Source organism: Lithobates pipiens, unplaced genomic scaffold (assembly GCF_037356315.1).
Source record: "Lithobates pipiens isolate NorthernLeopardFrog02 unplaced genomic scaffold, aLitPip1_a1.2 Scaffold_8, whole genome shotgun sequence".
Classification (NCBI taxonomy): domain Eukaryota; kingdom Metazoa; phylum Chordata; class Amphibia; order Anura; family Ranidae; genus Lithobates; species Lithobates pipiens.
In genome coordinates, this window is record NW_027507903.1 from 435756297 (window position 1) to 435778719 (window position 22423).

The 22423-nt window shown below is 41.2% G+C and overlaps 1 protein-coding gene across 1 annotated transcript in view; it reads right to left on the reverse strand.

The window, feature by feature from the left end:
* Window positions 1-22423, reverse strand: part of CSF1R (colony stimulating factor 1 receptor) — a 129822-nt gene that overhangs the window by 68722 nt on the left and 38677 nt on the right. Inside the window, exons 2-5 of the mRNA XM_077474330.1 lie at window positions 8198-8449; window positions 6216-6485; window positions 2794-2930; window positions 2554-2713 (exon numbers count right to left, since the gene is read on the reverse strand). Of these exons, the coding sequence (XP_077330456.1) occupies window positions 2554-2713; window positions 2794-2930; window positions 6216-6485; window positions 8198-8449 (819 nt within the window). The remainder of the gene's footprint in view (window positions 1-2553; window positions 2714-2793; window positions 2931-6215; window positions 6486-8197; window positions 8450-22423) is intronic.

A 22423-nucleotide genomic window follows, 5' to 3' on the forward strand; every position in this document is an offset into this window, starting at 1 on the left:
GGACCAAATTTTCAAACTTGCTGAAAATATTTTCCGACAAACTGGTCCGATAGGACATACTCCGATCATGTGTAGAGAATTCCGATCGGACAAAGTGCCACACATGCTCAGATCAAATTCCTACATCAAAGCTATTGGCTACTAGCCTGAACGTAGTCCCATCGTAACTAAATTACGTCATCACGTTCTGAAATATCGGATTTTTCTACAACTTTGTCCGACCGTGTGTGTGCAACAGTTTCGGACAAGATCCGACGGACAAAATCCGACAGATTTGGTTGTCAAAATGTCTGACCGTGTGTACAAGGGCTTACTTGAACTCTACCATGCACAGCCCATCTGATTGAAAGGAAACACTCCCTACAGTCTCTAGTAATGTAAAGCACCCACAATGCCCCTTGGTATGCCGTGATCATGTGATCTTTTGCCTAGGCTTTAGTTTATATATATGAGTTTAGGAGAAGTGTTTGTATTCATAGCAAGGAAAAAGTTTTCTTTGAAAAAAATAAAATAAACTAACATACACAAATACGAAAAAACAAATACACAATAATACAGGAGTTAAACCGGCCATACAAGGATCAAAGTCCCTGATTTTTTTAATCCATCGATCGACTTGGGTATAACCAGTCTGTTGGATTTTTACATATGATTACTGCCAGCAGCTAGCATAAACCATTGTGTTTTGCCAGGAAGGCTACCTGCGCCCCCCTGCCAGTAGAACACAATAGTGTTGCGGGAGGCATTCCCTCATCAACACTGACTGCGTTGATGGGGGTATCGTGAGATTCCCATTTTTCCATCCCAGTTTTCAAATGGGATGTCCAACAAGCTTATATATCTAGGGTGGCAGATAATTAGATTGTGTCTATGGGGTTGATTTACTAAAGGAAAATAGAATGTTCATTTTGAAAGGAAATGTGCAACGAGTTTACCCAGAGCTTAGTAAATGAGGTGAAGCTCTGCTGATTTTCATCATCCATTGCTGCTTCTTTAAAAATGTCCTTACTTATGATTGGGTATCCTTTGCAAAGTGAATTTTAACCACATCCATTAATCTAGGGCAGGGGTGCCCAACCGCTGGCCCATGTTGTCCACTGATGTGGCCCACCACCTAGTGCTCTGAGATAGCGGGTCAGCAAGCCCAGATCTTGGGTTCCTGACCTGCCATCCCCGAGCATCATGATCAGTGTGAAGAACAGAGACGGTTTTCTGCTGAAAGCTCTGCACCGTATAATGAGTGGATATTGTTAGTCGATACTAATCAACAACATGGCTACCTCCAAGGCAGCGACAACTTTTTTCCCTTCCGTCGTTCTGTCAAAACAGCCAACTTGGTGTGTACCCTGTATACGCTGCTGCTGTTCTTTGAAAGCAGGCATTGCATCGAAATTTCCAATTATAAATCTCCAATTATTGCTGCCGGAGAGTCACCGGAAGTGACGTGGGTGGAGATTTTGGCAGAACACCGGCACTAGAGGAAGCAAAGCCAATGCTTCCTGTATAGTGCCAGCTCATGTTACAGGCTAAGTGATACCAAATGCACTCCGCCTGTGACAGGAGCGATACAGGAAGCATCGGCTCTGCTCTCTACTGCAGCTGCATGCTTTCTCCAGAGCCAGCTCCTGTCACACTGATGCTCAGGGATGGCAACAGTACCCAGCAACAGTACTTGCCAGCAGTACCCAGCAACAGTACCTCCCAGCAGTACCCACCAAGGGTACCCACCAGCAGCACCAGCCAGTGAAAGCAGCCTTAGGCCCCTTTTGCATGATCGTTCCGATTGGGTCCACCCGATTGTTTTTCATGTGGACCCAGTCGGACCCTACATTCACCTCTATAGAGCAGCAGATATAAACAGACTTTTTATTTTACGCCCACCTATCTCTAATCCAAATACACTTAAAAAAACAGAAGGGGATCTATCCTCTTCTGTCTAGCCGGATCGGATGGCCCCTATAGTATAGTGGGCTGTGTCTGTGTCTGCTCTGCATATGCATAGTGGACATGGACCTGTCATCTGCTGGCTCTGCTCATTGTGGCCCACGACCAGTTACTAAGTTACTAAATTGGCCCTCACGCCTCAAACAGTTGGGCATCCCTGATCTGAGGGATATATTTCCTTGCAAAGTGAACAACATGTTGCCTTTAGTAAATCAACCCCTATGTGTCTGATTATACTTTGAGGTCTATGTATAGCCAAACAACAGTGTTTGATATACTAAAACTGGAGAGTGCAAAATCTGGTGCAGCTGTGCATGGTAGCCAATGAGCTTCAAACTTCAGTTTGTTCAATTGAGCTTTGACAAAAAAAAATATAGAAGCTGACTTGTTTCTATACAGAGCTGCACCAGATTTTGCACTCTCCAGTTTTAGTAAATCAACCCCAAAGTATTACTGTAGAAAGACGATGGAACTGGGATCTTGTTGGAATTGCAAAATGTTATAAAAGATCTGCCAGTCACAGTATTCTCCAGTGAAATCTCAGTTTTGGGAGAACTAGTTTTAAGCATGTGCTGTAGTTTGACAATAACAGCTTTAATGTTACAGTACCTATAACTCGAAGGTTGGCTGAAGCTCTATTGGATTTCCCTTTGGTGTCTCCAATACACGTGTAGTCTCCACCGTCACTAAAGTCGATGTTCGGAATTCGTAAGGTGGAAACACTAATCCAAGTATTTTCATCTACATTATATGTTACGTTTGCTGTTACCTTTTAGAAGATAAACAGTTAATTACAATTTATTTTTCTATGCATTCTGATCATATTATAAAACATTTTTTTTTAATTACATTTTTGATTGCGTGTTCCCATTTGATCTGAGACTCTCTGATAGTGCTAGTCGATGTGCATGTGATCTCGAAGACTTCTCCTTGAATTCTGATATTCTCCAATGACGATAGAGTGACAGATGGGGGGTTCTTCGGCACTAAGAAATAAATCAACAATTTTCATTTTTTGTTGCAGAGCCATTATAATCAAAATTTGAATACAAAGTTCATTTCAAATATGGTAATTATCAATTAATAATTAAATGAATATTTCATTTAATCATAAATAATTAAACATGACATTAGTAGGACTGCCAAGCCACTAAAATGTATTCAGCACACATACTTTGTTTATGTGTTGTGTGGGTGTATATATATATATATATATATATATATATATATATATATATATAGTTCTTGGCAAAGGACATAAGATACTTTCACGCATTATTGTCTGCTTTAAATTCATCTACTTGACCCCGCCCCCCCTTGTTAAAGCGGTTGTGGGAAAAAAAAAAAAAAACGCCTGTGAGGCAATGGCATGTGCTAGTATGCATCGCATACCAACACTTTGGAAGGAAGCCCTACAGTTCTGTACTGTCACCGCTGAGAGGTCTGACATCTTCCCCCGGTCTTTCTTCTGGGCTTGCGCGCTCCTGCTATGCAATTCGGCGGATCTACTATGATGTCACTCCCACACATGCGCGCAGGAGCCCTCCATTCTGGCACAAGATTTGAAGGTCCGGCAAGGTATGGCTGCATCCAGGGTGAATATCTCCTAAACGGTGCACATTTAGGAGATTTTCATTTTACCTACAGGTAAACCTTATTATAGGCTTACCTGTAGGGAAAAATGACCAGACGGGCTTTACTAACGCTTTAACATTTGTGACTTTTTACCCCCTCTGTGAATATACTACCCCATCCACTATGCTGACATGCTGAGCACCATCTACATCCCCTTTTATTAATTGTCCAAACACAGACTATTTCAGAGAAAGAGAGGGGTGCATCAGACCAGGTGTGTTACTTAGTACTGAATATCGAGCACATATGGGGTTTATTTACTAAAATTAGAGAGTGCCAAATCTGAGGCAGCTGTGCATGGTAGCCAATCTGCTTCTAACTTCAGCTTGTTCAATTAAGCTTTGACAAAAGAAAAAAAAATGGCAACTGATTGGTTTCTATGCAGAGCTGCACCAGATTGTGCACCGTCCAGCTTTAGCAAATTAACCAATTTGTGTCTAACGTTGGTGCTTATTAGACATATTTCACAACTGTTGTAACAGGTAGTAAGATTATAACAAAGAGTCTGTGGAGCTGGAGTCTATGAGTGTGCACACCTCTCTGAATGAAGACTGAATAGTGGAACGAGAATGCTTTGAGAGCCAGATCACACCACTTGCAGTCCAGTGTGGGTTTTTTTCTCATCAAAAACTTGAAAGTAGGTTACATGGTTTTCAATGGCATAGTTCACACCAGAGCTTGCAGTTCCAGTTCCAGAAAAAAAAGTAGAACATGCTGCATTTTTCCTGAAGTGGACTGTACTAGATTGCTGTAAAACTCATAGAAAACACAGTGGAACACACATGCCCTTATTTAAGGTTAAAGGGACACTAAAGGTTCACTTTTTATTTTTTTTAAATAACAAACATATCATACTAACCTCCACTGTGCAGTTTGTTTTGCACAGAGTGGCCCCGAACATCCTCTTCTGGGGTCCTACAGCGGCTGTCTCGGCTCCTCCACGCAATAGATAACCCCCTCTGGGAAGTTCTTTCCCGAGGGGGTTACCTTGCAGGTGCCCTTCCGTGTTATACATTCAGCGTTTCTATCCGCAGAGTGTATGACGCGCCCCCGCCCCCCGGAGGCTGTGTCATTGGATTTGATTGACAGCAGTGGGAGCCAATGGCTGCGCTGCTATCAATCTATCCAATGAGGAGCCGATCAGCCGATCAGCCATGGAGAGGATGATGCGGGATTGCGCCCACGGAGATTCAGGGCTCAGGTAAGTAAAATGAGGGCACGGGGGGCCGGAGAGTGTAAGGTGCATCCTATGCATTAAGGTGAAAAAACAGGAAGCTTTACAACCTCTTTAAGAAAAAAAGAGGTGGGGAAAAAGCACTGGACTGCATCAAAAACGCACTGGAATGCATCAAAAAAACGAGTCAAGAACGCGCATGTAGAAAAGCATCTGGAAAGCATCCAAACTGCGTTTCTATGGTGTTAACTGGCCTTGAGTAGATGTGAGGATGTGAAAGCGTTGTGTCTCAAGAAAAGCTTGTTGGTTCAGAGGCTAAAGCCGCGTACACACGATCGGATTTCCAATGGGAAATGTGTGATGACAGGCTGTTGGCGGAAAATCTGACCGTTTCTACGCTCCACCAGGCTTTCCATCATATTTTCCACAGACAATTGTTGGATGGCAGGTTTTAAAATTTTCCAAATGTCCATTGTCGGATTTTCCAAGCGTGTGGTCAAAAGTCCAAAGTACAAATTCGCATGCATGGAAGTAAGGACGAACCAGCAGTGGTCAATCTTGTACACTAGCGTTCGTAATGAAGAATTAACATTTGTGACATGGCAAATTATGACATTACAAAATGCAGCGCATGTTCTCTTCTCCCTTAATGGGATAACAATGAAAATATAACAAATCAAATCATTATTATTCAACCAAAAAAATAAAATAAAAGCCTCATGCATGTGTCCTGCTTCTTAATATAGGGGGTCAAAAATGCCAAGAGTTGGTGAAAGCAGGGGTCCGTCATCCGGAAATAATTCCGAATTATTCTCCTGGAGCTCCCATAGCAAAGGCATATGACATAATTGGTCACGATTAATAGCACCCAATAGCAACCAATTTTTGGGAACTCCTCCTCCTCCTGTTCCTGGACTGGTCTTTGGTGAAAGCAATAACTCCAAGGCCAATAATAAATAGCATGTTATCTCCTCCGATTCCGCAACATGGCTGGTTAACGAACGGCGGTTCAGAAATGAACTGAAAAGCGAGAAATGAAACGCGCGAACTGAAAAGCGCGAATCAACACTCACCAAACTTCTACTAACACAAAATTAGCAGAATGAGCCCAAAGGGTGGTGCTAAAGAGCTGAAAAAACATGTAGTACATCACTACTTTCGTGTTTGTCGGCCAACAATTCCATCAGAGGTTTTTGTCTGCAGAAAATCCAATCGTGTGTACGAGGCTTAACACTGTATTGTTGTTAACAGATATCTTGAAGTGGAATTTCCATTTCTTCCATTGGCTTAGTTACTTACTAGTAGCCAGACATATGCTATACATTCATATATGCTGCAAAGTAAATAAGCCAATTGGAATCTACCTAAGAATAAAGGAAGAATTTTTCCTGTTTTACATTTTATCTCCCATACAATTCCTTCGATTTTCCCTAAATAACTCAAAATGGAATATCCAACTTACCTGCATTGACTATTAGCCTAATTTGTGAGTCTTTGCTCAACCCATTCACAACAGCCCGACACAAATATTTTCCTTCATCAGTCAACTGACTGTTGTGGATAGTAAATCCTTTCTTAGGGTCAAATAGTATTTTTTTGTTCCTTTGACCTTCTAAAGGTATTAAAGATATTTCATGTATAGATGGATCCGTTATCAGACATGGAAGAAGAGCATCTTCATCTTCATCAACACGTACTGTGGTTGCCAAAGTGTTCCACACATTTGAGGCATCTAAAGAACAGATAAAGATAACTTTGTGTCAATGCCATGACTTTGAGGCTTAATTTACACCTATGCCTTTTTAAGCAGATTAAAGCATATGTAAACCCAACTTTTCATATTCCTGATATGTGCCTGCTGTAACCGCTTAATGAGTTAGTTAGATCTAAATCTGCTTGTGCCTATAACACTCCCTCCCGATTGATAATGCTGCTGTCCTAAGATGTCTCCGTCGCTCCTTCATCCAGAGCGGGGGGCAATTTAATACAGCAGGTGTGTTACTGGTCAGATCACCAGGTGAAAACAGAGGGGGAAAATCCTAAAAAGGAAAACAAATGCAGCCACCATATCTAAGGATTGGTAAGCTGCAGAATATTACACTTTTGGTTTTAATACTGCTTTAACCACTTGCCGACCGCTGCACGCCAATATACATTGGCACAATGGCAGCGGTAGGCAAATCGGCGTACCTGTACATCCCCTTTAATTGGAGGAGTTAGCTTGACCGTACCCGCAGGCCCCGCAGACACGGTGTCCGCCAGTCTCCCGGCAATCGCGTCACGGAGCCGCAGAACAGGGAAGTGCCTATGTAAACAAGGCATTTCCCCATTCTGCCTAGTGACATGACAGAGATCACTGTTCCCTGTCATCAGGACCAGTGATCGTTGTCATGTGAGTTGTAGCCAATCCCTCCCACAGTTAGAATCACTCCCTAGGATACACTTAACCCATTGATCGTCCCCTAGTGTTTAACCCCCTTCCCTGCCAGTGTCATTTACACAGTAATCAATGCATTTTTATAGCACTGATCGCTGTATAAATGACAATGGTCCCAAATAGTGTCAAAAGTGTCCGATGTGTCCTCCATGTCGCAGTCACAATAAAAATCACAGATTGCCATCATTACTAATAAAAAAATGTATAATAAAAATGCCATTAAACTGTCCCCTATTTTGTAGACGCTATAATGTTTGCGCAAACCAAGCAATATACGCTTATTGTGATTTTTTTTTACCAAAAATATGTAAAAGAATACATATCGGCCTAAACTGAGGAAAAAAAATTTTTTTAGATATATTTTTGGGGGATATTTATTATAGCAAAAAGTAAAAAATATTGAGTTTTTTTCAAAATTGTCACTCGTTTTTTTGTTTTCTAGCACAAAAAATAAAAATCGCAGAGGTGATCAAATACCACCAAAAGAAAGCTCTATTGGTAGGGAAAAAAGGGTGTCAATTTTGTTTGGGTACAATGTCGCACGACTGTGCAATTGTCAGTTAAAGCGACGCAGTGCCGAATCGCAAAAAGTACTCTGGTCAGGAAGCAGGTAAAATCTTCTGGGACTTAAGTGGTTGAGAGACACTAAAAAGTCAGGTCTATTTTGTATACACTACCCCCTACTATCTAAAATGACTGCATTATACCTGTAACTCACAAATATCAAAATACCTGCAAATAAAGTTACTTTATTTTTAATTTTTTTTGACTGAATAAATTGCTGTTTATTAACAACATGGTAATATGTCACCATGTCCTCATTTTACCTTCTCAGAGATTATTTATTGAGTTATCTTTATTTTACAACTCAATGATGATACAAGTCTATTCATAAAAATATTTTTTTCAATGGACTTTGCTATCTGATCTGCATAGTAAATGCTGGAGCTGTATTTGCAGTATTTGCTATATACCTCTGTACAATTGTCTTTCAAAGTTTTTGTTACCTTTTACAAAGACATGCACAGATGCTTGTTCTGTGGAATTGGGGGAGGTGTAGCTGCATTTGTACGTTCCGGTGTTTTTGTACGATACTTGTGGTATTCGCACTGTGTTATTTGCTGATTTAATGTATCTCTGTTGGCTTCTTGTGAGATTCCATTTCACATTTCCATTTCCAGAGCATGATAAAATTAGAGGATCCCCATTCTGTAGCACAATTTCACTCACAGATGGCTCGATTACCAAGGAGGCTAGGCCTAAAAAAAAGCAAAAAGACAAAGTGATGTTAACACAATATAGAATAAAATATATGTGTACCTGAATTTGCAAAACTAGATATGCGGTTAGATATGTTTTGGTTAAACCCCAACTCCAGCTAAAATGTTTTACTTTCTTTTGGGAGGGAATGGTTAATCTCTGTTGGCTTTTCATTGCTGTCTAGATCCTGAATGCAGAGATCTCTCTACTCATTTCCTAAAAGGTCAGTGCATAATGAAAAATCTCTCCTAAAGGATCACAGACATCAACAAACGCATATTTTCAGTAGAATAGAGCAGAGTTAGAACTTTTGACAATGTTGTTTTGATGCTGTATGCACCTTCCTGTCCTGGTAATTATTACTCCCCAATGGTGTCACAAAAAATAAAACCTTTCAGAGATCTTAAATATTCCTCACTGTACAAAAAATGGCTGATTTAGACTTTTAGGAACCTGTTAAGATATACAGTGCATCTGGGAAGTATTTACAACGCTTCACTTTTTCCACATTTTGTTATGTTACAGCCTTATTTTAAAATGGATTAAATTCATTATTTTCCTCACAATTCTATAACAATGTCCCATATTGACAACGTGAAAGAAGTTTGTTTGAACTTTATTAAAAATAAGAAAGGAATAAAATCACATGTACATAAGTATTCACAGCCTTTGCCATGACACTCAAAATTGAGCTCAGGTGCATACTGTTTCCACTGATCATCCTTGAGATGTTTCTACAACTTGATTGGAGTCCACCTGTGGTAAATTCAGTTGATTGGACATGATTTGGAAAGGCACGCACCTGTCTAGATAAGGTCCCATAGTTAAAAGTGCATGTCAGAGCAAAAACAAAGCCATGAAGTCCAAGGAATTGTCCATAGACCTCTGAGACAGAATTGTATCGAGGTACAGATATGTGGAAGGTTACAGAAAAATGTCTGCAGCATTGAAGGTCCCAACGAGCACAGGAGTCTCCATCATGCGTTCATTGAAGAAGGATCCGCCAGGAATCTTCCTAAAGTGGGCCTCCTCGTCAAACTGAGCGATCATCGAAAAGAGTTTTAGTCAGGGTGGTGACCAAGAACCCGATGGTCACTCTGACAGAGCTCTAGTGTTCCTCTTTGAAGAGAGGGGAACCTTCCAGAAGAACATCTCTGCAGCACTCCACCAATCAGGCCTGTATGGTAAAGTGTGCAGATAGAAGCCACTCCTCAGTAAAAGGCATATGACAGCCCATCTGGAGTTTGCCAAAAGGCACCTGAAAGATTCTCAGGCCATGAGAAACAAAATTCCCTGGTCCGATGAATCAAAGATTGAACTCTTTGGCCTGAATGGCAAGCGTCATGTCTGGAGGAAACCAATCACCACTCATCAGCTGGCCAATACCATCCCTACAGTGAAGCATGGTGGTGGCATCATCATGCTGTGGCAATGTTTTTCGATTGGCAGGAACTGGGAGACTAGTCAGGAAGGAGGAAAGATGAATGTGGCAATGTACAGAGACATCCTTGATGAAAACCTGCTTCAGAGCGCTCTGCCCTCAGACTGGGGCAAAGGTTCATCTTCCAACAGCGCAACAACCCTCAGCAAACAGCCAAGATAACAGTGGCTATTGGACAACTCTGTGAATGTCCTTGAGTGGCCCAGCCAGAGCCCAGACTTGAACCCGATTGAATATATCTGGAGAGATCTAAAAATGGCTGCACACCGATGGTCCCCATCCAAGCTGATGGAGCTGGAGAGGTCCTGCAAAGAAGAATGGAAGAAACAAATGTGCTTCAACAAAGTATTGAGCAAAGGCTGTGAAAACTTATGTACATAGGATTTTTTTCTTTTTATTAAATTTGCAAAGATTTAAAAAAAACTTCTTTCACATTGTCATTATAGGGTATTGTTTGTAGAATTTTTGAGGAAAATAATGAATTTAATCAATTTTGGAATAAGGCTGTAACATAACAAAATGTGGAAAAAGTGAAGCTCTGTGAATACTTTCCAGATGCACTGTACATAGGGTAGCTGCCTTCACTGACTTTTTCTTGAAGGAGCACGTTTTGGTTCTATCATCATCATCCTTCCTTCACTACTTGGTGGGTAGCTGGCCTGGAAAGTATCAGATGCTGTGACTCCTGTAATGCATGTACTTACCTTGGCTTGGCAGTTTACGTAGTAGTAGTCAAGTAAGATTACAGATGTCTACATTTTCAAAAAACAGAAAGCAATACTTACCAGAAATCACTTACTTCTGTCCTGATAGATTCTTTTTAGAGCCCAATTTATGGTTTATAATCAGTGTGTTTATAGAAAGTATAATGCTGCCTTGCCCTGTTGTTATATGCACCAATATCGGTGGAAAATTTGGTGGAATAATCAGAGAATGCCATTATATGTGACCTTTCTTTGCTCCCGTGGGATCCCAAAAGTAAAGTAAAATAAGGTAATCAAATTTTGCCATATGCAGTCGTGCCAAGGTCAAACTGGGTGACCTGATACTTTAGGCCTGGACTTCTACATTTAATATCTGGTTATAGAGATAGAGATAGCACAGTGGCTTAGAGGCTAGCACTTCTGCTCTTTAGCATTGGTGTCCTCAAATTGAATCCCAGCCAAGACCCTTCTTACATTAAGTTTTTCCTCTGGATATTCCAGTTATTTCCCAGATGCCAAAAGAAATGCTGATATGTTGATTGAGTAATCACTAAATTGTCCCTAGTATGTGCATGTATGTATCTGATATAGGGACCCTAGTTTGCAAACTACTTAAGGGCAGAGACTGATGTGCATGTACAGTGCTACATAACTTGCCAGCACTATATAAATACCTGCAATAATACCCATCCACAGTGTTCAACAATGAACATCCTTGGCCCTGTGGCATCTCTTTGAGGCCATTCAGCTTAAATTTTTTATAAATTGTTTGTTTGCAAATGATTGTATTATTATGCTTAGTGTGCACTTACCCATAGTACACATGGCGCTTACCCATAGTATACATGGCTTCACAAGGTCAGCATTAATATTCAGGTTTTACTGTGGCATTTGGAAGGTGATCAACTAATATTAGGGACCTAATGTATGAAAAGAAAGTATTCCTTATGCCATTAATGAAAAAAATTAGCCTGGAGCATTGACACAAGATGGAAAGAGTCCATGGATTTATGTGAATGCTAGGCCATTATGATAGACAAAACTTCAGCACTTACAATGCACTTTCTGCATCCTTCACATTCCCATTGACCAGAGAGACAGTCCATCAACATGATATGTACCGTAAATAGAAATGTTAGAAAGCTGGATTTAGCAGAAACCTCAACACTACCTACCTGAAGGCTTTCAGAAACTGCAGTAGATGTGCAAGCACCTACAGGGCATGACGCATGAAAGCAAGACACTAAAAAGCAAGGTCTACTTATAAATACTAGCCCCCACCCCACACTTTCTAAATAACTGCATTATGTCTGCAACTCAAAAAACATTGAAATTATTAAAAAAGAGAAAGATTATATGATTACTTTAATAATGTTTATATATATATATATATATATATATATATATATATATATATATATATATATATATATATATATATATATATATATATATATATATATATATTTATTTATTTAAAAAAAAAAATTTTAACTTTTTTTTTTTTAACTTAATCAGTTGCTGTTTATTAACAAATATATTAAATGTACAATATAAAAGCAAAATGACAGTATGATAATGTGTCACCATGTCCTGGTTTTACATTCTCAGAGACTATTTAAAGAGTTGTGTTTACTACAGCACAGACACCATTGACACCAGATGGTATGAATCCATGTATGAATCCATGTATTCATGCTGTGTATTCCAAATTTTCTGACTCTGCCATCTACATGTTATTGCAGAAATGAAGATTTGTCAAACCAGGCAATGTTTTTCAATCCCTCAGAAGGCAAGTTTCACCTATTCAATACCCACTATAGACTCATTTTCCTGTTTGTAGATAACAGCAATGGCACCCAGCATGATATTCTGCTCTTGCCACACATGCTCTTTATTGTTCAATGTGTTGTACATTGACAGACACAAACCACTGTAAAGAGTGGGTATTGGAGGAGTTGTTGACGTCTCTCAACTTGAAAAAGTCTGGCCTTTCTCCTACAAGCTCTCTCATTAACAAAGCGTTTTGGCCCACAGTGTTCTTGCTTACTGGATTTTTTTTTCACCACTTCCTCTAAAATTTAGAGACTGTAGCACTTGCAAATTCCAAAAGATTATCTGTTTCCAAAATACTGCAACCACCATTTATGGCACCAACAAACATCCCAAGGCCAAGGCTGCTTAGGTCACATGAAGGGTGGTGCAACAAATACACCAAACCAAAGACCCTGCCAGCCGCTTTGACTTGCCCTCCCTTTACTCCATTGCCACTTCATTCAGAACATCTGTGTAAACGCCAAGTCAAGCTAATCAAAGCCAATCAAAGCATAGATAGGACATAGAAGCCTCCTTAGGAATTTCTGTCCACCCCCCATGTGACAGTGCTGGTGCCCACAGATTGGCTGTTCAAGTACCCAGCACTGCATTATGGGAGGAAGAGGAGCAAGTCACATGTTCCCCTATACTTAGAAGTACTGAGTATTAGATTTCCCTGGCGGCTAAACTAAGCAGTGGGGGGAGGTAGGTATATGCAGAGAAGGAAATGCCTTAATACTCTCTTCCCATGTGACAGCACTGGAGTTTTACTTTAACCAACTAAAGCATTACATATTTTGATCAAATAAGATTCTCATTTCAGTTAAATATTTGTTAACCTAATTAAAATTGTAAATGCTCTGACATTTTAATCTGTTTCCAGTTCAGCTTTTGCATCAACAAAAGCTGTATTTTCCAAGGAGTGTGCAATTTTAATATATACTAGTTGGTTACCGATTCACTTTAACCAACTATAGCATTACATATTTTTCTTAAATAAGATACTTGTTTCAATTAAACATTAATTAAAAGTGGAAATGACCTGACATATTTAATCTGTTTTAAGTTCAGCTTTTGCATCAACAATAGCAGCACTTTCCAAGGAATGTACAATTTTAATATATCCTTTAATATCTTCTAGTTTTCCAAGATATATAGTTCTCTAAACTAATTCTAATGCAATAAAAAAAAAAGTAATGTTGACACTTCGCAAAGCTAGTTTAAAAATATAGCCTTTTCTTGGTGAATCTCACAGTACTTCCTTTATTCGTTTCTGAGAGCTAAAATAAGTGAAGGGGGAGTAAAACAAAGGGGGGGGGGGGGGGAGGTCTAAGGGGCTATTGGGGTTGTGGTTGAAGTGGACCTCTTGCTTTGTTTTACATAGTGAAGACATAGATTTAATCTAGGTATCTGTGGATGGATGGTGATTTGCTTCACTGAACTTTATTTCAGTATAACCTATACCGACTGTGCTTCATAATTTAATATAAAGCCTCAAGGTTTTTTATCTAAATGCGTTCTTCTGTGCCTAGGATCGCCCCCCACTCCCCCTTAAACTTACCTGAACCCGATCCAGCTCTCTTGGCTCTGTCCCTCCTTACAGGGCAGATTAATAGCAGCGGGAGCCATTGGCTCCTGTTGCTGTCAATTAAATCCTTTGACAAGGGAGTGCCAACAGGGCACCCAAGAAGAGGAGGATCAGGGCTGCTCTGTGCAAAAAAAAAAAAACATTGCACGGAGCAGGTACGTATAACATGTTTGTTATTTTAAAAAAAATCCTGAACCTTTAATATCACTTTATAGTAAGAAATAATAATAATTAAAAAAAAAAAAGCAAGAGAGAAAAAAATAGATTTATGCCATTGTGTGTTGGAGTAAAAGGCAGTAGCATTTACAACACATAAAGCTAGGTTCACATCTGTGTGGCTCTTCAATTGAATAGGCTTCCGTGCCTCCTGAAACACAGGGAAAAGGTCCCTGTAGCATTTCAGAAATCGCAGCCTGCATAGGAACCGCAAGTGTAGTGCATTTCCCAGTGCGTGTGGCATGCCCGCTGCATACAGCGCGACCATACCCGCGGGACCAGCAGACTCGATGTCCCCCGGCCTCCTGGCGATCTGGTCACGGAGCCGCAGAACAGGGAGAAGCCTCTGTAAATAAAGCATTTCCCTGTTCTGACTAGGGACATGACAGAGATCACTGCTCCCTGTCATCAGGAGCAGTGATCGCTGTCATGTGAGTGGAAGCCCATCCCCCCACAGTTATAATCACTCCCTAGGACACACTTGACCCCTTTATCACTCCCTAGTGTTTAACCCCTTCCCTGCCAGTGTCATTGCATTTTTATAGCACTGATCGCTATATAAATGACAATGGTCCCAAAATAGTGTCAAAAGTGTCCGATGTGTCCGGCAAAATGTCACAGTCACAGTTACAATAAAAATTGCAGCTCACCGCCATTGATAAATATAATAATAAAAATGCCATAAAACTATCCCCTATTTTGTAGACGCTATAATTTTGTGCAAACCAATCAATATACGCTTATTGCAATTTTTTTTACCAAAAATATGTAAAAGAATGCATATCGGCCTAAATTGAGAAAAAAAAAATGTTTTTATATATTTTTTGGGGGGATAGTTATTATAGTAAAAAGTAAAAAATATAGCTTTTTTTTCAAAATGTTCTTTTATTTGTTCAAGTTACCACAGCAACATTATCCCCTAGTTTATAAGATCAAAGATACAACTATGTTGGTGTCCCTTGTCAATTTTACATTGTATTTTTTAAAATGTAACTGCCTACTCCCAAACTGTCATTTGAATTAAAACGCATAGCCAAGTATTATTCTACACAATTTTTTTATTGTGCATTAAATAAAAATAATGATAATAATAAAAAAAATATACACATGCTATCTGCCAATAGAACTTAACCAAAAAGTGCATTCTATGCATCCAAAAATATAGAAAATATACCAAATCAAATCATTATTCAACCAAAAAAATAATGTCAAAGCAATAACTCCAAGGCCAATAATAAATAACACATTATCTCCTCCAATTCCACAACATGCCTGGTTGATGAACGGCCGTTCAGAAACTAACTGAAAAGAGCGAACTGAAAAGAGCTAAATGAAAGACACTCACCAAACTTCTACTAACACGAGATTAGCAGAAGGAGCCCAAAGGGTGGCGCTAAAGAGCTGAAAAACCACGTAGTAAGTTTTGACCAACGCCCTACGGACAAAATTCCACGGTTTTGTTGGCGGAAAGTCCGATCGCATATACGAGGCATTAGTTAGTTTTAGGCTGAAGTTCTACTTTAAATTTAACTAATATTATATATGTTAAGCATTGCTTCACTATATTATGATCATTGTCTGTTTGTTTTACTTGTTTCTATGTATTTTGGAAAGAGAAGAAATGTAAAATACTAGGGTGAACATGATGTGGCATTATAGGAGTAGGGATGGCCGAACGGTTCGCCCAGCGGTCGTTTCGCAGTCCGCCTGATCGGCGGGCTATTGCCGCCGTTCGCCCGGTGGACTTCCGTGTTTACTGTGTAAAATAACTTTGACCTATGATGACACATCCATCATGGGGTACAGGACAGCCAATTGAGACATTACAGCACATGGACACTTGGACATTCCCCCTAACTTATAAATAGACCCGATCCGGCGGCCATTTTACATTCTTTCGTATGTCACTATAGTGAGAGGTTGCTGTGTGGAGCAGGGAGAGACTGCAGTGACCCAAATCGCTAGCTATTTGGTCCACAAAAGTTCTTTTCAGGACTGGTATAAGTGTTAGGTGTAGTTCAGGATAAAGGTTTGAGGCACTGCTGTGCTACTGATTTTTGCAGCAGCCTGTCTTTTGTCAGTGTAGAGAGAGGGACAGGACGCTGTGTGCTGCAGGGACAGTCAGTTTAATCATTAGCTGTTACTATTAGGTCCACAAAAGTGCTATTCAAGTTATTGTTCCAGCAGCCTCTGTTTTGTCAGTTTAAATAGGGACAGGCAGGAAGCTGTGTGTGAGGCAGTGAGGGACAGTCAGTTTAATCAGTAGCTGTTACTATTAGGTCCACAAAGGTTCTTTTCAGAACTGGTATGGTAATAGGCTTGTACACGTATAATATTCTTTCTTCCAAATATAGAAAGAATATTATACTTGACTGCTACCCTTCTGCTGCAGTAGTCGTTGATCAGTATAGGGACTGAGGTACAGTCTGCTAATCATTCACAACCTACTTTTTCCACAAAGGTCCTTATAAGGACTGGTAAGGTCTAGGGTACTACAGTACATAGGGTTGAGTGAGGTACAGTCCCGCTATTCCTTAAGGACTGGTATAGGTCCACAATATATAGGGATGAGGTGCACTACTGCTGACTGCTGCCCTATACTGCAGCAGTCCTTTATCAGTATAGGGACTGAGATACAGTCTGCTAATCACAACCTACTAGTTGCACAAAGGTCCTTATAAGGACTGGTAAGGTCTAGGGTACTACAGTACATAGGGTTGAGTGAGGTTCAGTCTGCTATTCCTTAAGGACTGGTATAGGTCCACAATATATAGGGTTAAGGTGCACTACTGCTGACTGCTGCCCTTCTGCTGCAGCAGTCCTTTATCAGTATAGGGACTGAGGTACAGTCTGCTAATCATTCACAACCTACTTGTTCCACAAAGGTCCTTATAAGGACTGGTAAGATATAGGGTACTACAGTACATAGGGTTGAGTGAGGTACAGTCTGCTATTCCTTAAGGACTGGTTTAGGCACCATCCCTGTGCTATGCTCATTATGAGGGGCTCCCACCATCCCTGTGCTATGCTCATTATGAGGGGCTCCCACCATCCCTGAGCTGTGCTGACTTCCTCCTGGGGCTGCTTATTATGAGGGGCTCCCACCATCCCTGTGCTGTGCTGACTTCCTCATGGGGCTGCTTATTATGAGGGGCTCCCACCATCCCTGTGCTGTGCTGACTTCCTCCTGGGGCTGTACCCCTGCTGTGCATATTATGAGGGGCTCCCACCATCCCTGTGCTATGCTCATTATGAGGGGCTCCCACCATCCCTGTGCTGTGTTGACTTCCTTCTGGGGCTGCTTATTATGAGGGGCTCCCACCATCCCTGTGCTGTGCTGACTTCCTCCTGGGGCTGCTTATTATGAGGGGCTCCCACCATCCCTGTGCTGTGCTGACTTCCTCCTGGGGCTGTACCTCTGCTGTGCATATTATGAGGGGCTCCCACCATCCCTGTGCTATGCTCATTATGAGGGGCTCCCACCATCCCTGTGCTATGCTGACTTCCTCCTGGGGCTGCTTACGGTGCAGGTGTCAGTGCTGTATATCACAGTGCTGGTGTCAGTGCTGTATATCACGGTGCTGGTGTCAGTGCTGTATATCACGCTGCTGATGTCAGTGCTCTCTATCACGGTGCTGGTGTCAGAACACTCTATCACGGTGCAGGTGTCATTGCTGTATGTCACGCTGCTGATGTCAGTGCTGTATATCACGGTGCTGGTGTCAGTGCTGTATATCACGGTGCTGGTGTCAGTGCTTTATGTCACGCTGCTGATGTCAGTGCTCTCTATCACGGTGCTGGTGTCAGTGCTGTATATCACAGTGCTGGTGTCAGTGCTTTATGTCACGCTGCTGATGTCAGTGCTCTCTATCACGATGCTGGTGTCAGTGCTGTATATCACGGTGCTGATGTGAGTGCTTTATGTCACGCTGCTGATGTCAGTGCTCTCTATCACGGTGCTGGTGTCAGATGACTCTATCACGGTGCAGGTGTCATTGCTGTATGTCACGCTGCTGGTGATCATCTCCTGCACCCTCTTCTTTGCCTACCCTGACCTTCCCTCTCCTCCATTGCCTTCATGCGCTCCACAGTCCTAAATTGTCACAACAATTTCACATATAAAAAAAGAATGCTTGTAGTTGTCGATCCTAGATTCACCTCATACATGTGTTATGTCATTGGCCATGTGGTGGGACTATGTTTGCACAGCTAGTAATTATTTTGTGGCTGCAAATTTGACCTGTAGGTTTGCAAAGTTTGCCTCCCATTGAAGTCAATGGGGCCCGTCGCGAACGTTATGGTTCGCGAACTATCGGCCACGTTCGCGGTCCGCGTTCGCGAAACGTCCCGTCGGAAGTTCGTCCATCACTATATAGGAGTATGTATGTAAAATTTAGAATTTTGGAGTTGTTGGTTAGGGGTGAAGTTAGACCCATGTTAACCACTTGACATCCAGGAGGGTTTTACTCCCTTCATGACCAAAGCATTTTTTGCTATTCAGCACTGTACTTTAACCGGCAATTACGTGGTCATTCAACACTGTACGCCAATGACATTTTTTGCATCCCCCTCACAAACAGAACTTTCTTCTGTTGGTGTTTAATCACCACTGGCTTTTTTATTATATAAAAAATAAAAAAAAGATATTTTCTACTTTCTTTTATAAAACATATTCAAAAAAAATAAAAAATCCCAGTACAGTGTATATTAATTGGTTTGTGAGACATTTATAGAGGGAGATTAAGGCTGGATTCACACCTATGCATTTTTAGTGCTTTTTGCATTTTTGCAGATTTGCACTATTACTGTATACTCTATTATACTGTAATAGCGGTGATCGGTGACTTATGGTGTGGCTGTGATAGTGTGGCTGACATCTGGCACTAGCAGAGCCTCGCTGGGAAGTACACTAACCACGTAACTGACACTGACATCAATAGTGACACTAATACAGTGATCAGTGATAATACTGTACCCTGACACTTTAATAATGACACGGGCTTGGAAGGGATTAACATTTCGGCTGGGTTAACACCTATAACCGATGCAGCTCACAGCAGGGGTGCTGTGCGCCCCTATTCACCTTTTCAGGTCTGATTTCAGCCTGAATTTTTGGCTGAATTCAGACCTGAAATGGACCAAAAGATGCACCGGAGCCGCAGTGGAGCTATGTGAACCGGCTCCATAGAGGGGAACCCGCATTCCAATTCGCAATGGTGTGAACCCAGCCTTAAGTTTAATCAAGGGGTTAACTGTGTGCCTAACAATGTGTAATGAGTGCTGCTTTTACTTTACTATCTGTCTGTTTTTTTTCTTCCTGCTTTGCAGGGAGAAGAAACAGCCAGATCGCTGTTCACAGTACACAGAGTTCTGTATTTTTTTTGTGTGTGTGATTGGCCACAACCATTCAGGTGACTTCAGCCAAAATCATTAGCTGAAATCAGCTACTAAACTTATGCTGTATCCAATCACAGCACGGGTTGGCAGTAGAGTTGCCACCTCATCCCTTTAAACCTGAAAACCTTTGAATTAGACAGGTTCTGAGGCTAATTAAATGCAGATAAGGCACCAAGTGAGTTTAATTACCACCTTAATCAGCCACAGAACCTGTGTAATTAATATGTGTTCGGGTTTAAAGGGATTAGGTGGCAACCATAGTTGGCAGGGGGCACACACATGTACACCCTGTACTTTTGAAGAAAGGCTGCGTTGTACAGGTAGTAGGTAAAGTACAGTGCCTTGCGAAAGTATTCGGCCCCCTTGAACTTTTCAACCTTTTGCCACATTTCAGGCTTCAAACATAAAGATATAAAATTACAATTTTTGTGAAGAATCACCAACAAGTGGGACACAATTGTGAAGTGGAACGAAATCTATTGGATATTTTAAACTTTTTTAGCAAATAAAAAACTGAAAAGTGGTGCGTGCAAAATTATTCGGCCCCTTTACTTTCAGTGCAGCAAACTCACTCCAGAAGTTCAGCGAGGATCTCTGAATGATCCAATGTTGTCCTAAATGACTGATGGTGATAAAATTCCGGTTACCAGGTTAGAGTTACAGAGGAGGTCTAGTATCTCGCTCTGACGATCGCTGCGATACCTCATATGTGTGATTTGAACACCGTTTACATATGCGGGCGCGACTTCCGTATGCGTTTTCTTTGCTTCGCGAGCTCGCGGGGACGGCGCGCACTTTAAAAAAATTTTTTTTTATTTATTTTAAAATTAATACATTGTTTTTTTTTTTTTTTTTTTGTTTTTTTGATCACTTTTATTGCTGTCACAAGGAATGTAAACATCCCTGTGACAGTAATAGGTGGTGACAGGTACTCTTTACACTTCAAAGTATTCAGATCGCCGTTTTCGGTGATTCTGAATAGTGTATATATTTTTAAATCCAGCGCCATTGGCAGCCGAGTAAGCAGGAAGTGACGTCATGACGTCGCTTCCGTGTTTACTATTAGGAGACTGGAATGAAGCCACTTACGGCTTCATTCCAGTCCCTGCCCAGCCGTGGGAGGCATCAGATCTTGCATCGGTGCTCCCGAATATATATATATATATATATATATATATATATATATGTCAGCCCCCCTCACACCTGTATACATGTCAGCCCCCCTTACCCCTGTATATATATCAGCCCCCCCACACCTGTATATATGTGAGCCCCCCCCACACCTGCATACATGTCAGCCCCCCTCTTCACACCTGTACGCACCCAGCCTCCTTCCCCAATTCTGTATATATGTCAGCCCCCTCACACCTGTATATATGTCAGCCCCCTCACACCTGTATATATGTCAGGCCCTTCTCACTTCTCTATACATGTCAGCCCCCCTCACTTCTGTATATATGTTGGCTTCCCACCCTCACACCTGTATACATGTCAGACCCCCCCACACTTGTATACATGTCAGGCCCCCCTCACACCTGTATACATGTCAGCCCCCCCTCACTCCTGTATATATGTTGACTCCCCACCCTCACACCTGTATACCTGTCAGCCCCCCTCATTCCTGTATATATGTCAGCTTCCCACCCTCGCACCTGTATACATTTCAGGCCCCCCTCACACCTTTGTACATGTCGGGCCCCCCCTCCTCACACCTGTGTACATGTCAGGCACCCCCTCACCTATATACATGCCAGCCCCCCCTGTATACATGTCAGGCCCCCTCCTCACCTGTATACATGTCAGGGCCCCCTCACACCTGTATACATGTGAGCCCCCCAACTGGGTTCCCCTCCACCTGCTCCTGCCAGGGCCCATCCAGATGATCGGGCCCCTAACAGTTGTATCGGCTGTACCCCCCTGATGGCTGCCCTGATTGTCACCAAAAGAAAAAAAGTACAGGGGGGGTAATCGTTCCATGGGGGCACCAAAATCAAATCTTTTTTGTTTGAATTTAATCCAACTCTTGCATTGTGCAGACAATAACTGTATTTTGCAATGTTTACAAGAAGTATAACCACAACTTCTAGAGAGAAGACATTTCAAGTTTTAATACCTCAGCAAAATTTTCTCTGAACTGGTAGAGATGAGGAAGTGAGAATTCAGGGCTAGTAGGAGAGCTGAGGGAACTTGTTTCTGTACCCCATAGATGCTTGCTTACTCTGTGACACAGGAAACATGTTGCTTAAGGAAATTGCATTGTTATCCACATCATCTTGGCCGACTTCTCCTTTCACACCCTTTTACCTTACTTTTTTTTTTTTTTTTTTGGGGAAAGTGCCTTTTAAATGTCAAACATTTTAAATGGTAAAAATTCAGATTATTAAAAAAAAAAATCAGTTTTTGAAAAATTCAAAATTCAAAAATAGGATAAAAAAAGAAAAAGTTTTTTTCTTCAAACACTTTTCCTTTAGCTTTTGGTATATTATGTGATTAATCTAAATAGCCTAATATGAATTCATTATTTCTACAATGGAAAAAACAAATGAACTATTATCTTGACATTTAGGGTGAGATTTACTAAAACTGGGGTGCACAGAATCTGGTGCAACTGTGCATAGTAACTAATCAGCTTCTAACTTTAGCGTGTTCAATTAAGCTTTGTCAATAACACCTAGAAGATGATTGGTTACTATGCACAGCTGCACCAGATTTTGGGTGCACCAGTTTTAGTAAATCTCCCCCATAGTAAACCCCCCCCCCCCCATTTCCCCCATAGAATCAAGTTAACGGCCCAGTCATCTTTCCCATTATT